At 41.1% G+C, this 17,526-nt stretch overlaps 1 protein-coding gene across 6 annotated transcripts in view; it reads right to left on the reverse strand.

Moving 5' to 3' along the window:
* Positions 1 to 17,526, reverse strand: part of LOC140212554 (catenin delta-2-like) — a 579,924-nt gene that overhangs the window by 67,119 nt on the left and 495,279 nt on the right. For all 6 annotated transcript variants that reach the window (XM_072283519.1, XM_072283517.1, XM_072283520.1 and 3 more), the window contains one exon: positions 5,251 to 5,424. In XM_072283519.1, coding sequence (XP_072139620.1) covers positions 5,251 to 5,424 — 174 coding nt within the window. The remainder of the gene's footprint in view (positions 1 to 5,250; positions 5,425 to 17,526) is intronic.

Consider the following 17,526-nt stretch of genomic DNA (forward strand, 5'->3'; position numbering starts at 1 on the left):
CAAAGCTAAGAACCCACTGTATTACAAGAAAGTTACTAGCATGGTTAGGACATTGGCTGACTGGTAGGCTGTCAGTGACTAGTGGTGTTCCACAGGGGTCGGTGTAGGGACCATGTCTTTTTATGCTGTATATCAATGATTTAGATGATGGAAAAGATGGCTCTGTTGCTAAGTTTGCAGATGATATGAAGATTGGTGCAGGAGCAGGTAGTGTTGTGGAAACAGAAAGGCTGCAGAAGGACTTAAGACAGATTAGGAGAATGGGCAGGAAAGTGGCAAATGAAATACAATGTTGGAAAATGCATGGTCATACACTTTGGTGGTAGAAAGAAATGTGCAGACTATTTTCTAAATGGGGAGAAAATTCCAAAAATCTGAGATGCAAAGGGACTTGGGAGTCCTTGAGAGTCCCTTAAATTTAACTTGCAGGTAGAGTCAGTGGTGAGGAAGGCAAATGCAATGTTAGCATTTATTTCAAGAGATCTAAAATATAAGAGCAGGGATGTGATGCTGAGGCTTTATACGGTTTTGGTGAGGCCTCACCTTGTGTATTCTGAACAGTTTTGGACTCTAAGAAATGAAATGCTGGCATTGGAGAAGGTTCCAAGGAGGATCACAATGATGACTCCCAGAATGAAAGGGTTATTATATGAAGAACATTTGATGGTTCTGGGTCTGTACTCACTGGAGTTTAGAAGGATGAGGGGGATCTTGTTGAAACCTTCTGAATGTTGAAAGGCCTAGACAGAGTAGATGAGGAAAGGAAAGGATATTTCCCATGGGGGGGGGGGGGAGTCTAGGACCAGAGGGCACAGCCTCAGGATAGAGGGGTGTCCTTTTAAAACAGAGATGCCGAGACATTTCTTTAGGCAGAGGGTTGTAAATTTGTGGAATTTGTTACCACAGGCAGCTGTGGAGGGTAGGTCACTGGGTGTATTTAAGGCAGAGATTGATAGGTTCTAGATTGGCCATGGCATCAAAAGTTACGGGGAGAAGGCCAGGGAGTGGGGCTGAGGAGGTGGGAAAAAAAGGATCAGCCATGATTGAATGACAGAGAAGACTCGATGGGCCAAATGGCCTAATTCTGCTATGTCTTATGATCTTACAGTCTTATAATTGCTGTGTCAACATTGAACTAAGACTGCTAAGTGATCTTGCCACTGTACATCAGCACAGAACAGAATCATATGCATGATAAATGGGCCTTAGGATAACAGCACAAGAGTGGGCAGTATATGGGTGCAGCTACAACCAATCTCTAAGGATGGTATTGACAATGAACACACCTTTCAGAATATAGGTATCTGAAAGCTTCTTCATGGTGGTGCAAGTAAAGATGGATCCCTGGGCTCCCGTTTAATACAGCCAGAGCAGGCTTTAGCTGCCCGATACAACTTGCTTTAATTGCCTGCCTTGGAAGGTCCCTACAAAAGTCTGGCTACTTCGAGAATTCTTGTCTCTCCTGTGTTTACTACTATCAAGCCCACGTGGTTTTCAGCAGCTAGCAAAGTCAGGGTGTGAATAATTTAATAATTAGGATATTATTTTTACTGAATATTATTGTCCTCCTATGGCAGAACACTTCACATGTCAAGACTAACTGCAGTTTTCAAATGGAAAAGAGTTGGGATGGGAGAACAATTGAACTAGGTTGCAGAGATATGGTTGAATTATTACTTTAAAGCCATACACAATTTTAACACATTCATGTTAAATCTCTGCGTTATTTTGCTTTAGTAAGTGTGCCATATTGTAACTGCAACATCCGTCCAAAGGAGGCACTATTCTGTTGGAGGGAGGTTGCTGTTACAATACAACATAATTACTGCAACTGAGAGAATGCAACTGTAATGTGACAAATTTAAATTGACACATTCCATTAGGAATTGATAAAGTTATGTAAAAATAATAGGATGAATGTCTGCATAACAGATCAACCTTAAAGCACATTTAAAAATAGTAATTTAGCTTGTTGAGAAAGACTTGAGCTTAATATTGTTGCACAAACCAATACAATCCAATTAAAAATCAATAGACGAGGCACAGCAATTCATTGAGTTCAGTGGGTAGACAGTTTTCATTTGTTTCCCCTTGATCTTTAATAATTTAGCAAAAACTAACTTCCATGCATGGTAACAAATGCTGGCTTGAATTACTACTCAAAATACTTACAATGTAAGTCAGGCCATCAGCATGAAACCTGTTAAATGAGCCAAGTACCCTTGGAGGAGAATATCATTTGTTCTTCGATACATTATCATCATTTATTCATGAAAGAAGACAGTCACAAAATTAACTTTTCAGGGAAAATAAGCTTTGAAACGTTAACTCTGTTACTTGTCCCACAGAGGCTAACTGACGTTGCATTTTCCATTTTTTATTTCAGATTTCCAACATCTGCTTTATATTAACCTCTCAATTTCTTCATTACAGCTGGATGTCCCCATCAAACAATACCTGTGTTTGTGGAATTTCTGGGCATTACTTAACCATTGGGCTGCAACATTCTGCTAGATCAGGGGTTAACAACCTGGGGCCCACAGAACCCTTACTTAATGGTATTATTGGTACATGGCATAAAAAAGATTGGGGACCCCTGTGGTAGATGGTTCCTGCTGTTTGATTGTTGTGGGTGCTGGTTTTCCATCAATTTGCTCGACAGTGTCACCTGATCAGGGGTTTGTAAAGATATTGTATATCTTTGCAACTTTCGTATTTTATCAAATATATAGAACAACATTTTGGCCTTTTTGGTTACTTAGTGCGTATACATAGTAAATACATGACATTTTCCTGTTATATAAAAGGAATATCCTCAGCTTCGAGTTTCTCCCCATTCAAAAATAATCTGGTGAATTCATTTTTAATTCACTTAAATTGCAAGCTATAATCCATACTTTTTCCCTTCACTTTATCTGTATGCTTCCTTCATGCATCACTAATCACAGCGACTAATTATAAATCACTGGCAGACATAGGTACATGGCCTTCCAGGTCATTATCCCAAGTTGATTAAAATTGTAGCTTACAACACTTTTGTGAGATACTGGAATCTGGTGCTCGGGCCACTATTATAAACTGCATCTAATCCTCCTGATTCAGAGGGAAATATGCACAAGGAAAGAGATAAATTGAGCACTTATTAGATATAAGGAATTAGTCAATAAATTGTTTATAATATCTTGAGAGTTTTACTCATTTATTGTTTGGGGTAAAGGTACAAGAGTAAACTACTTACTCCTTCAAGTTCATTCCAATAATGACTTGCAGACTATATCTTAACTTCATTTACCAACCTTAGTATTCTGTAAGGAAAGAGTTAAATTTGACTCCTCTGTGGTATATGATAAATGTGTAACACAAAATGGAAGTTTGTAAGACAAAATGGTGTCAGCCTGGAATGAGGTGATAGTCTGGAGATCTGCATGATTGCACATCCTTGAGATTAAATACTGGTGAAGAATGCCTTCCTCCTTACAGACCTGTTGTCTCTGTTTCTAAGCCATGTGCCTAGGCCAAAGGTTGCAACAGGTAAGAAGGCACAGGCTGGTACCAGTAGGGGATGGAAAAGTATTGGGGTTAAAAACGATGTTAGATTTTTAAAGTAGTCCTGAAGGGTATAAAAAGGGACACCTTCTTTGTGCAAGGGGAATCTTTTCTTAGGCTAGCTTGTGACTCATGCTGAGACCTGGGAGACGGGAGAGAAGAGGTGAGGAGAGAAAGACAGAGAGAGAGGCAAGGAGATAACGAGTCAAGGAGTGAATAAGGGAAAGAAGGAAAGAGAGAGAAGAGGAGAGTGAGAAAGAGGTAAAGGCTGAGGGCAAGGGAAAGGGAGAGATAGAGTGAGAGGGAGAGAAAGGGTTGGAGAAAGGGATAGGAAGGGAGAGAGGGAGGGGAGAGAAGTGGGGTGAGAGAAAGAGAGAGGGAGGGGGAAAAGACTCACTTACAGACTCCAGTCAGTTCAGATTGGCAACAACATCTCCTCCACAATCTCCATCAGCACAGGTGCACCACGAGGTTGTGTGCCTAGTCGCCAGCTCTACCAGCTTTACACTTACGACTGCATGGTTAAGCACAGCTCTAATGCCACATTTAAGTTTGCTGAAGGCACCACTATTGTATGCCGAATTAAAGGTGGTGATGAATCAGCATATAGCAGGGAGATTTTCAGTCTGGCTGAGCGATGCCACAGTGACAACCCCTTACTCAATGTCAGCAAGACCAGGAGCTGATAACTGACTTCAGAAGGAGGAAACCAGAGATCCAGGAGCCAGTCCTCACTGGGGGATGAGAGATGGAGAAGGTCAGCATCTTTAACTTCCTCGGTGTTGTCATTTAAGAGGATCTGTCCTGGGTTCAGCACGTAAGTACAATTTTGAAGAAAGCACAGCAGCACATCCACCTCCTTAAGAGTTTTTGAAGATTCGGCATGACATCTAAAACTTTGACGAAGTTCTATGGATGTGCGGTGGAAAGTATGTTGACTGGCCGCATCTCAGCCTGCTATGGAAGCACCAATGCCCTTGAATGGAAATTCCTAAAAGTTCTGGATATGGCCCAGTCCATCACGAATAAAGCCCTCCCCACCATTGAGCACATCAACATGAAACACTGTTGCAGGAAAGCAGCAGCCATCATCAGGGACCTGATGCTTTGTTCTCACTGCAGTTATCAGGAAGAAGACACAGGACCCCCAGTGATCGGTTCATAACTATTATTTTGTCTCTTTTACTATTTCAATCATTCTTCTGTCTTTTGTCCTGTAGACTTCATATAACTTTAATAAAATAATTTCTGATAACCTTTAACCCATATAAAGTGTCACCTTTGAGGACTCTTCTTGCTGCTGAATTAGAAAATAACAAATTTTTAAATATTTTTGTTACATACTCTCGTGCATTAAAAACTAATTATCTTCGTGAGATTGTAAACTTCAACCCCTCCTCATGCCTTAACAACTTTTCATGACAAAGTGTTTCTTATACCCCCAGTGCTCAATGCAAGTGTTGCTTCTTGACCATACACCTGATTCAAATAAAGTTTCTTGTGTTAGACCTGCCCATTATTAAAGGTTTCTCTCTATCAGCTCTTCTAAATTTTCTTCATGACTCAACTGGATCATCTGTTAATCTTCTATACTCGAGAGAATTCAACCCTAGTTTTCCTGCACAACTCTTTTGTCTCATGATATTCCAGTGATATAAAGAACAAATAAAGCTAGGCATGCAAGCACTGACTTTGTGGTCTTACCTTCCAGCTCCCTGCAGCCAGGTTCTGTAAGGCTCCTGCCGCTCCTTCGAGAGTATCCGGATTTGAGCATTCTGACAAAAGTGTGAGGTAGGGTTTGACTATAGAGGGATGCCACAGGAGCTGTATCCCCTTTGGTGGATCTGTTGCCTCTGGGAGAGGTCCAACACCATCCCACTAGGAAAGGAAAAGAACGGGGGGAAAAAGTCAGTGCATTCAAGAAATTTAAGATGAAATGGCAGCAAAGAATCTTTCATCTACTGCAGAACCTTTATAATCCTCACAGACCAATTCTGTATGTAAAAATAACCCATTCATAACTCTGCATTCACTGGGATCTGAAATTCCCATTCTTTCCACAACAGAGAACAAATTGCCCTCTGGGAATGAGCAGAATTTTGGATGATGATTGCTCAGCTGCTGCAACACAATCTTGACAAATTGGGTCAAGGATGGAAACAAGATTCTCTTTAGAAATTGTCCAACGGTCCAGCCAAAACATGCCATGACATGGAAACTCAGAGTAAAAGAAAGCAACAATCATTTACACTTCATTTAAAGAATGCTTGCATCTATTTGTTGCAGCAGTTCCCAATTTCACTTCAACAGCTGGTCTACATTGCCTGCAGCATCTCTCTAAAGACCTCCAGGATGCCCCCTGATCTCATCACCCAGTCAGGTCCATGAAAGGCACACAAGATCTCATGGTGTTAAGCAAAACAAAAAAAAAATTCTGTTCAGGTGACTACACAAAATAATATATAGGTGTGTTGTTTAAGATCAAGTCCCTTCTGCCATCACAATTAAAGCTGGAGGATTATACATACATTCCCATTGCCTGTGAAACCTATTGAATGTTGAAAAACCTGATAGAGTGGATGTAGAGACGATGTTTTCTATGGTGGGGGAATCTAACTCCGGAGGACACAGCCTCAGAATAGAGGGATAAGGGATGTCCATTTAGAATGGAGATGAAGAGGTAGTTCTTTAGCCAGGGAGTGGTGAATCTGTGGAATTTATTGCTACAGGTGGCTGTGGAGGCCAAGACATTGGGTATATTTAAGGCAGAAGTTGATAGGTTCTTCATTAGTCAGGGCATGAAGGGAGACAGGGAGAAGTCAGGAGATTGGGGCTGAGAGGAAAATGGATCAATCTTGATGAAATGGTGGATTTGTGCCAAATGGCCTACTTCTGTTCCCATGTCTTATGGTATTTTGGGAGAATAGAAACAGAGAGCACAGGATCAGGGGTTAATCATTCATACCTTGTGCCACCTCTGCTATTCATTTAAGTTTATTGTTTAATTTTAATTAAATCTACTTAGTTGCCATTGTTCCAAAAGTCTAAGAAAAATCTACCAGTCTCGGTTTTGAGATTTTCAGTTGACTAGGCAGCAATAGTTCTCTGGAGCACTTGGTTGCAAATTTCCATTGCCATTTGTGTGAAGGAAGCTTTCCAACATCACTGCTGTATACTAATTTTAAAATGATGCCTCCTTGAGCTGAGAGGGATGTAAGGTGGGCTGCTGAGTTGATATTGTGCAGCTAGTATCTCCTCCATTGCATAAGGTAGCATGCTCAGTATTATCTTTCCCACAATGTGATTTGTACATTTACCAGTGAAACAGACAGTATCTCACTAATGATTGGCTCAGCTGTGAATTATCTCATTAGCTGTCTTCGTAGGAACAAACTAAAACAAGTTCTCAAAGAAAAACAAATCTCGTTTACTCATGTTAAGAATTTTTAATGCAATACAGATATTCTCAGAGGAACATTTTTACCGATAAAATTATCTGCACAACCCATTCTTGTGTATCTTTATTTTCCTGTCTGTGCAGACAATAGAAGATATATTAAAGAGGCTCTATTCAGATACAGATGAATAAGAATGGTACAGCAACAGAAGACAGCCTGCTATATGTAGATGCATGTTATCTTTATAAACCTTTGCAGGAGAATTGCTTCATCCTCACTTTGCGTTACCATTATTTATCAAGCTGAGAGCTAGGGATAAGTTTTTTTTTCACAGGAGGAGTAGAACTGATAAAGCTAAGTCTCTGCTCTAATAATCACGGAATCAAAGTCAAAGATGAGGCTGCATTTAAATAGCATCTTTCAGAACAGTATAATGTTTACAATTGCTTAAAAGCCAATTAAGTATTTTAGAAATAAAGCTAATGACTTGAACTTAAATTCTCAAGTTGTCAGAGTGGGATTTAAGCTCAAATCTGCAAGATCAATAGTGCAGTTTTCTGGGTCTGATGCCTGCAAGTGAAATCCTGTGTACCAATGCAACACAGTGCCTTGTTACACCACATTAGTGAGCAGTTAGGAGTCAACTAGAATGATATGGGATGAAAGTCACATGCACACTGAATGCTGGTCTCCAGGAAATAATTGCCCAATCTACAACTGGTTTCTCCAGTTATCAGAGCAGTTTGCAAGCAATGATTGTGGTAGACTAAATTGAAAGAAGTGAATCATTGCTTCATCTTGAAAGACAGGTTGGGTTCCAGGATGGTGAAGAGGGAAGAGATAAATAGATAGGTGCTGCATTCCCTAACAGCAGTAGGACGGAGCGAGGGTGGGGGTGGGAGAGGCAGAAGAGCAGACTAGGGTGACCGTCCTGCTGCCTACCACTTGAATTCTCCATACTATTCCCACACTGACAGAGGCCACGTATCTGTGGCCTCCATCGCAATAACACAAGCCTGACAAACAACACCTCTCCCACCTGGCACACTGTAACCTTCCAGTGAATTCTCCAACTTGTAACTCACTTTCTTTGTCTGTATCAAAACTGGCCATTTCTGCGGCAAGTCGTCCATTTGGCTACACTTTAATATACTTGATCTGAGTACATCTTACAGCCCTACTTTTTAGCAAAGTATTGTTCATTTTTGCCTGTCCTATCACTCTCTACTTCCTGATTAATTCATTTGCCAGACAGCCCTTACAAATCATCTCCATGATAATCTTGTCTTTATCCTGTCACAGATAGTTCCCTTGTTCTATTCTACACTCCCTGGTTTTCTGTGAAATTGACATTAAATTTTTTCATCCCTCTTTTCCAGTTCCAATGAAGGATCTCAGACCTGAAATGTTAACTGTTTCTCTTTCCTCAGATGCCGCCTAACCTGCTGAGTGTTTCCAGCATGCTCTGTTTTTACAACAGGGTATCCCCAGGATCAACTGCATGAAAAGTATATGGTGGAAAATCAGATGCTATAGATTGGGCCAGTATTATGAGGCTGGAGGTCAGGAAATTGCAGGGATCACGGATAACCCCAGGAAGGGCATGGCAAGAGGTCAGCTGAGGCAGATAGGAAATATGTTTAGGAGATACCAGAGGGAGAGCTGCCAGGTGGTGTTCCTACCTTAGATCTTTCAGAGGAGACTCTGAACTCAGGATTTCAAGACTGGGACCTCCACTGTCAGGCTCCTTTCAAGAAATTACAAAGAATGCTCTAAATATTGAAAAGGCCAGTGTCTGCACGATGCCCTGTCACGTTTCTGGGGCATGGACAAAATTAGGGAGGTGATATAAGGCATGCATTTCACACTATCTGGATCGTCCATGCATAGGGCTGACCATGAGGAAAACTATGGTCTTCAAGGCACACGTGGCAAGTCACTGATTTTCCTTTCTGAACATAGAAATTGTACTGCTCAGGGTTCACAATCATCACACCACACAGAACAATTTACAGCCCGGTTGGCTTCCTCTCCTAAATGGCATTAGTGACCCATTAGTTGTAGACTGAGGCATTGCGGGACAACGAACGGCAGGGTTTTGCTGCGATGATTCTATGGATGGAAGTCTGTAGTCAAGTGGTCGCGCATTCTCCCTCTTTCTCTCAGTGGGGGAAGAGTTTGCTGCTGATTCTCGAGTCGGGATTCTCGGAATAAAAAGCAACACGTCAGACTGTAATACCATAACAGCAACTTTTAGTCTCCCTTTTTGCTGTGAAAATGGGTGATATCTCACTGTCCTGTTCGTGAGAGAGAGAGAGAGAGGGGGGGGGAGAGAGGGTGAGTGAGAGTGAGTGAGAGAGACAGACAGACAGACAAAGACAGAGACACAGACAGACAGCCTCTGGCATGTTGAACTGTTGCGTAAACAATAGTTTTTGATGACTACAGACCATGCAGATTGATTCCTGGGATGGCAGGACTTTCATATGATGAAAGACTGGATCGACTTGGCTTTCACTCGTTGGAATTTAGAAGATTGAGGGGGGATCTTATTGAAACGTATAAAATTCTAAAGGGATTGGACAGGCTAGATGTGGGAAGATTGTTCCCAATGTTGGGGAAGTCCACAACGAGGGGTCACAGTTTAAGGATAAAGGGGAAGCCTTTTAGGACCTAGATGAGGAAAAACTTCTTCACACATAGAGTGGTGAATCTGTGGAATTCTCTGCCACAGGAAACAGTTGAGGCCAGTTCATTGGCAATATTTAAGAGGGAGTTAGATATGGCCCTTGTGGCTAAAGGGATCAGGGGGTATGGAGGGAAGGCTGGTACAGGGTTCTGAGTTGGATGATCAGCCATGATCATACTGAATGGCGGTGCAGGCTCGAAGGCCGAATGACCTACTCCTGCACCTATTTTCTATGTTTCTATGGTCTCTCTTTGGGTGCTTTGCTAATGCTAGGTGGGTGATGGGCACTGATGCTTTTTACTGAAACAGGTGAAGGGGGGAAGGTTGATGCAATGATGCTTACTGCTGCTTGTGGAGGGAGGGGGAAAGGGGGAGGCTTTGGGGTGCTACCATTTTTCTGTCATTCATTCTTTTGGGGTTCTGTTTTTCATCAATGTCTGCGAAGACAATTATTTCAGGTTGTTTATTGCATACATTCTCTGATAATAAATGGTATCATTTGAACCATTTTGACAGGTACTTAAGGTAATTCTCCACTATCAACTGAACAACCAAAATGAACCATGAAGAATGTTGAAAGATCACTGTGTTTCCCTCTGCACAGATGCAGTCTGACCCGTTGGGTATTTCCATCATTTTCTCCATTTATTTTAAAGAATGCCTCTTCCCTCATTGGCCTGTAGATCTTGTCTTTTCCAATAAATCACACGGGTGCTGGTTGTGGAGGAGCTTGGGGCAGATGGTGTGTTATCATGATGCTACAAACAGTAGAAGTACAGGGGAAGCTTGGTGAACTGGATGGTCTTTCCCATCCTAATATTTATTTCTTTCATCGTGTGCTGAGCATAAAAATAATGACAAATGGAACTCGCTTTCTGATTTTTGTTTGGGTGAGGGTAAAGGCTGAGGTTTCCCTATTGCACATCAGTACAGACAGTGATAAATGCTTTGGGAGAAAAACACTCCGTCACTGCTCTGTCTGCTGCCAGCAATGTGTGAAGTGACCCATGTACCTGCAAAGTTCTTCACATTTTGCTTGTGTTGTAATGGAAAGAAAAGCAATTATTATAAGCACAAGATGTGTGTGTGTAAAGGTTCACTTCTTGGCCTGGACTGACTTGGATTTGTCTAAGGGCCACTGTTGCCCTATGTCACACGTAAACAGACGGCAGATTTCTTCTTTTATTGTAAATTGCCCCGACCTTTATCTGGATTTTCCAATCACCTTTCTGAATTTTTTAAAATGTGCAATTTAACCATCTGGGGGAAAATAAAATGGATTTTCATGGGGCATGAAATTAAGTTTCCCACCTAGCTGTGCGATAAGTGAATCTGTTTAAAATCTTAAGTGCTTGCAAAGTTTTTTTTGCAAGCTGATGTGAATAATGGTCCCAGGCCATCTTCTTTAATGGTTGTTGCAGCCTAAATTGGTGCTGTGGATTTTGGGTCTAATACAAAAACCTATGGTGGGACTGGATTTTTGAATGTAAACAGCAGCCCTCACCTCAACCATTCAAGCATGTAATGAAAGGTGTGTTTAGAAATAAAACTGTGCAGCCTGTTTGTTAACCACAAGTGAAACTTGGTAATGACCATTTCCAGATTGTTTCTCATCACTTAGAAATCCCGTCTGGACACATCTGTAGCTGATTTCATCACGACTCTGATGAGGTTTCTGCGGCAAGCTTGCAAAGCCTGCAGCATTGCAGGCAAACTTGGCGTACATTTTAAGCTTAAGTGCACTGTATATGTTACCATATACTACCTTAAGATTCATTTTCTTGTAAACGTTTACAGGAAAAAAAGAAATGCAATAAAATTTTACAAAAAACAAAGACTGACAAGCAACTGATGTACAAAAAAAAGACAAGCTGTGAGAGTAAGAATAATACTGAGAACAGGTGTTGGAAGAAATCTTTCAAAGTGAGTCTGTAGGTCGTAGAATCAGTTTGGAGTAGTGGTGAATGAAGGTTCAGGAGCCTGATGGTTGTAATCTCCTCCTGAGCCTAGTGGTGTGAGATCTAAGGCTTCTGTACCTCCTGTCCATTGATAGTACAGAGCAGAGGGCAGGATCTGGATGGTTGAGATCTTTGATAATAGATGCTAACGTCCTGTGGTAGCACTCCATGTAAGTGTGCTCAATGATAATGAATTGGGCTGAATCAATCACTTTCTGTAGCCTTTTCCACTCCTTGGCATTGGTGATAACCCACCAGGCCATGATGCAACTAGTTAGGATACTCTCCACTATGCATCTTGTTACGTACCCCGTAACTGGGTTGCAAAACCAGCAGAAATGGATCACTCAGCTGGAGTCTGGATTACTAGAACTAAGAAAGTTTTATTAAAGAAACAAGCAACACAGTACTCTAATCAAAAGGATAATAAATGCAACAGTTCAGCAATGATAAACACACATGTGCACAGAATTAAGATAACAGGATCAATCAAGCTCTATCGTTGTCTAGGGGTAAATGACCAGTTTCAAAGTGACGCAAAGTTCAGTTCAGGTCGCAGTAATCGCTGCCGTGGGAGATGGACAGTGTGGGGGAAGGAGAGAGAGAGCAAAATGAATGAATATTCAAGGCTTCCACACAGACCTTCGCAGTCAGCTTTCGGGCGAGTCCTTTGTGATGTCATCTGAGATCCTTGTTTTCCTTATCTCTCTCTCTCCTGAAGACAGGTGGCAGACCAACTGCTGATTCCACTGGTGCCAGCCCAGGCCAGCTACATCTTAATCTATGTGTATTCTTGTCACAATCTATAGACGTTTGTCTATAGGCAGTTTCCCCCCTTTAATATAGCTTCTACCTCCCACACATTGGCCCAGCACAGATGAGAACACGGTCTGTCAGAAGCAGCAGCAAGCTGTCTAGCTTCAGTGTTAAAACACATTATACACAGCATGCATCAAAGTTCAACAGGGTCCTCAGCTTCCTAGAGTTTAGAATTTAGCTTTCTTCCCTCCAATTTACATTTGTTACTCTTTTTGCAGTATGCGTTTGTGTCCTTCTCCTGACTCCAAAAGGATCGAGTTTTCATGTCATTTTCATTGATGCTTGAGCCGTCACACTGATTGCTAACAAACTGGTGGTTAGGCGGAAGCTAGGGGGCTCACACCATTTGGCTGCTAGGGTATTCCATACGAGGAAACAATACACGATGGATCAGTGGTAATACCCAGGAGCTTCAAAAGGTGTTCTAGAAATCCACATCTTTACTTCTCACTATATTCTGTTCAGCCGTAGCACTGTATTGTAACAAGCTCACAGACTTATGCACATGTGATAACTTGCTTAATGAGAAAGTGAATATAACGCTTTATAATGTTATAGTTAAGCACGGCTTCAGCTTCTCACCAGAGGCGAAAATGACAGCAGCACTACTGATGGAAAAGTGTAATTACAATCTGAAAGTAGAGAGAGAGAGGAAAGCACAGAGTGCCTTCACTTGTCAAACATCTTTTAAATTCCCAGGATTTCTCCAGTGCTTTGCAACTGATAAGGTACTGTCGAAATGTCGTCAGTGTCAGTTGCAGGCAAACTCTGCATCTATTAAGCAAAGGCCTATAAACAGCAATAAGCTAAATAACCAGTTGATTTTTTTTGTTGGATCTGGTTGAGGAAATAATGTTGGCAGAACTCTGCAGCTCTTCAGGTATTGCTGGGGGGTCTTCCACTTGAGCAATCTCCTGGGACCTCAGTATCACAACTGAAAAATACTTTGCATTGGAAATGTGACAAAAGAATCACAATGGCAACATTAAAGTCATACATAATGTATGTTTTAGTATGGGAAGTAAATTGCATCTATTGCCATTGTCCAATTCTCTGCTCTCCCACAGCCATAGCAGAACTGAAGACTACTGATGATCTTAATTATAATCTACATGGCGTGTTACTTGAAATTGGATGGTATCATTATTAGTTTATCCTACTGGATGCAACTTTTGTTTAAAAAATACCTTCCAGACATTAGAATTCCCCCTTAGCTCTACCATGTATTCTGGGGTAAAATTCACTCTGTTTAGTTCTGTTAATCTCAAGAGTGACACGGCACATAACAGACAAACAAATCTCAAGAGTATATGTCCAGTGCATTTGTTGCATCTTTGAGATGGTCTGGGACATTAGAGAGTAGAGTGTTGGGAGGGAATAGGAGTCAACTTCTAACGTGATATTCTCAAGTAGAAACAAAATTCTAGATAACTGACCTTGCCCGAATCAATAACAACCTAACACTTCCTATGAGATGCTTTAACTCATGCTTCAACTGCAGTGAAAAGAAAAGCTCAACGTTTCAGACAGATTGGTCCTTCTGGCACTGATTTTATTGGACTTGCTCCATTTGGGTTTGATGCTGTGTGAACCATCAATGGCTCTGATTTCCACGTCCTTTGAGAAGACCTTCTTTGTTGCTTACCTCAAGGTATCCCCTGACAACTTGTTTACAGACTTGGCAACACCAGTCAACTCCTCTGCTGTGAATACTGATGAACACTTTTCAATGGGTTGACACACAGCTATTGTTGTTTCCAGACAGCTCTCTCACCTTTAACAAGCCAGATATCTGTTTTACTTTTTTTTCTGTTTTAAATACACTGAACAAACCTGAATTCTCCTAATGAATGCCACAATATGTTTCTCCATTTTCTATTTTGTCCCAACAGCATTTGACAAAGGCAACATGTGTTTTTGTACACCTGACTAGCTCATTTGCTAAACCCTGCACAGCATAATTAACTTCTTTCTCAAAAAATTATTTTCAGGATTTATGTGCCTCCACTTTACAAATGCCTAACTTAGGAACAGCCCATGGATACAAACAAGCACTTGGAAGACTGACGGGATGGATTTGTGGCTGTTGCAGGGACCTTCCATTCACAGCAATACCTGAATGATCGGCTTAACTGCACGTTGCCCTTGTTTGGCCTATGCTTTCATTTAAGTACGTTGCTGGATAGCATTAGCAATTTCTAAACTGTTCGTGTTATGAACAGTTTTTGGGAGCGGAAACCTGTCATAACCCGAAGAGGGTCTGTACTAGCAAGACAAATACTGTATTTATTGCCCTTTCCCAACTCCCCTTATTAAAATGGCGATGAGCCATTTTATTGAACCACTACAGTTGTCTGGTGACTATATACACTCAGTGGGACTGGGTCGGAGACTCAAGGTTTAGACTCATGAATGAAAAAGCACAGTGAATATATTTCTAAGTCAAGAGTGGGTATAACTCTGAGGAGAAGCTGCAGATGGCGATGTTCCTATGTAGATCCTGCCTTTGTTCTCCTGGCAGTACAGGTTATACGTTTGTTTAAGGGGATAAGCAGGATGAATAAAATGCAATACATTTTGTAGATGATACACACTGCAGCCACTATGCACTGTTGGTGGCGTGGATGGCTAATTTTCTTTCTTGCCCTAGTGTTAAGCACCCATCCAGGCCAGTGCAAAGTTTTCCTTCACGCTCCTAATTTGAGTCCTGCAAATCCTGGAACAACCTGGGTGTGTTAAGAAGTAAAACATATGCTTCAGGATGCTGGGCCTCTGACCTGCTCTTGCAGCCTGGTCCAGTCGAGCTTTTGGTCAATGGTGACCTCCAGGTGGCTTCACTGGAGGACTTGGCAATAGAAATGTCAATGGTTGCCAAGGGCAGCAGATTAGATTCTGGTTAGATGGTTAATATTCTTGTTAGATGATTAGATATAATTAATATTTATGCAGCACCTTGAACACAGTAAGAGATCCTAAGGTGTTCCAAAAGAGTATTTGATACTGAACCCCATAATAAGACATCAAGAGTGTGATGAAATCAGCTGGCGAAGCAGCTGATTTTAAATGGTATACAGGGTTTTGGAAAATTGTAGAGATTTATAGTTTGCAAAGCCTGTGGAGAGCAAAGGCATTGAGAAATTTGTAAACAAGAAAGATAACCTTAAGTCTGAAGCACTACTCGAACTGGAGCAATCTTCCTTTTGCCCATGGCTAATGTCACTGTTCAAGCCAGATATATGTATCACTGTTGCAGACTCTCCTTCATATTTGTGAATAATGTTTCATTATCTGCCCATTTGTTATCTGCTTCTTGAATTTACTTTCCTAACTGCTCTGCCCAAGATTTTTCCATAAAATCTGTCTAAATCATTTGAAACATTTTGTTCATAAACTGCTATTGAATAAACTGTCCTATCCTTGTTGTTTCCTAAATTGTGAGCTGCCTTTTTTAAAAAATCTTGTTGCTGTTGACAAAGTCAGAACTTATAACCTATTTCGCATCAACAATTGAGATGTGGAGACAAATGATGTCACGCTCCAGCCCATTCCCCTTAACTTTTAAATTTTTTTGTATCATTTGACGTATTCTCTCTTTCAGAGAAGTCCTTTTAACCTCCTTCCACATTTCCACGCTGAACAAAATTGTAAGGATCATGTTTTCTCCCAACTTGCAGGGAATTCAATTATTTTGATTGTAATTTACCACAAACATCTTGAAGGTGTAGAATATTGCGCATTTCAGAACCACAGGATCTTCAAAAGCCTTTCAAAACCAATGAAGCATGTTGCAGTACAGACGGTTTATGCAATTCATAAGGATATGTAGCAGGCAAACTGCACATAACAAACCCCCATGTGAACTTACAAGGTAGTAACTAGAAATGTTGTTTAAATGAGAAAAATGCCAGGATACTGGGAGAACTACACTTTTCCCTTTCAAAAGTATTTTTGGTGTGACTGTGGTTGGTCAGCCATCATTGGGATGTATGATCAAAAATTCAAAGTTCAAAGTAAATTTTATTATCACATATATGTCACCATGTACAACCCTGAGATTCTTTTTTCTGTGGGCATACTTAGCAGATCTATATATTAGTAACTATAACAGGATCAATGAAAGATCAACCAGAAGACAACAAATTGTGCGAATGCAAATATAAATAAATAGCAATAAATAATGAGAACATGAAATAACATGATAAAGAGTCTTTAAAGAGAGATCATTGGTTGTGGGAACATCTCAATGGACAGGCAAGTGATTGTAGTTATCCCCTTTTATTCAACAGCCAGATGGTTGAGGGGTAATAACTGTTCCTGATTGGTGTTGTGAGTCCTGAGGCTCCTGTATCTTCTACCTGATAGAGCAGTGATAAAAGAGCATGGCCTGGGCAGTGAGGATCTCTGATGATGGATGTTACTTTCCTACAATAGCATTTCATGTTCATGTGCTTAATGGTTGGGAGGGCTTTACCTGTGATGTACTGGGCTGAACTCACTACCTGTTGTAGAAAGGCAAAGGCCCAGAAATTCTAACATGCAGCATATGATAAGACAGATCCCATTGGAAAACTGACTTCCAAGTCTTGTCTAACATATCACAAAGTTTTCAATTTTGTATCTGGGCTTTTCAGTCATATGATGCACTTGACTGTGCATGACATCATGGATTCAAAATGACACACAGTTGTCCTAGGCCTCGCATGCAAAAATAGATCATCACAAAATTGCGAGGCCAGTTCAAATGATCCTTAAAGGCAACCTGCTTCAGTAGATCGCAGCCCATGCAATTAGGTTGCATGTTTATAAACATATCTCTCTCGGATAGGGAGTTTCCCTCAAGCTCCATCAACTCCGCTCACACCATTTGTGGCTCCCTCCACTATGGCATGGTTCCCCAGTGACTGTGTAGCTTTCTTCTTGGTGCTGCAGATTCCTCCCACTTGTAGCTTTTTAGGTTAGCTGACCACAGGAAACTGCCCTATGTGTACAGGTTGCAGTAGAACCAATTTGGGGTGGGGAGGGAGGAGATAGAATTTGTGGCAATGTTTTGGAGATTTTTTTAAATGGATACCAATGAACACTTGATGATTGACACAGTCTTTGTGGACTAAAGGAC

This window comes from Mobula birostris, chromosome 19 (genome assembly GCF_030028105.1).
Source record: "Mobula birostris isolate sMobBir1 chromosome 19, sMobBir1.hap1, whole genome shotgun sequence".
NCBI lineage: Eukaryota > Metazoa > Chordata > Chondrichthyes > Myliobatiformes > Myliobatidae > Mobula > Mobula birostris.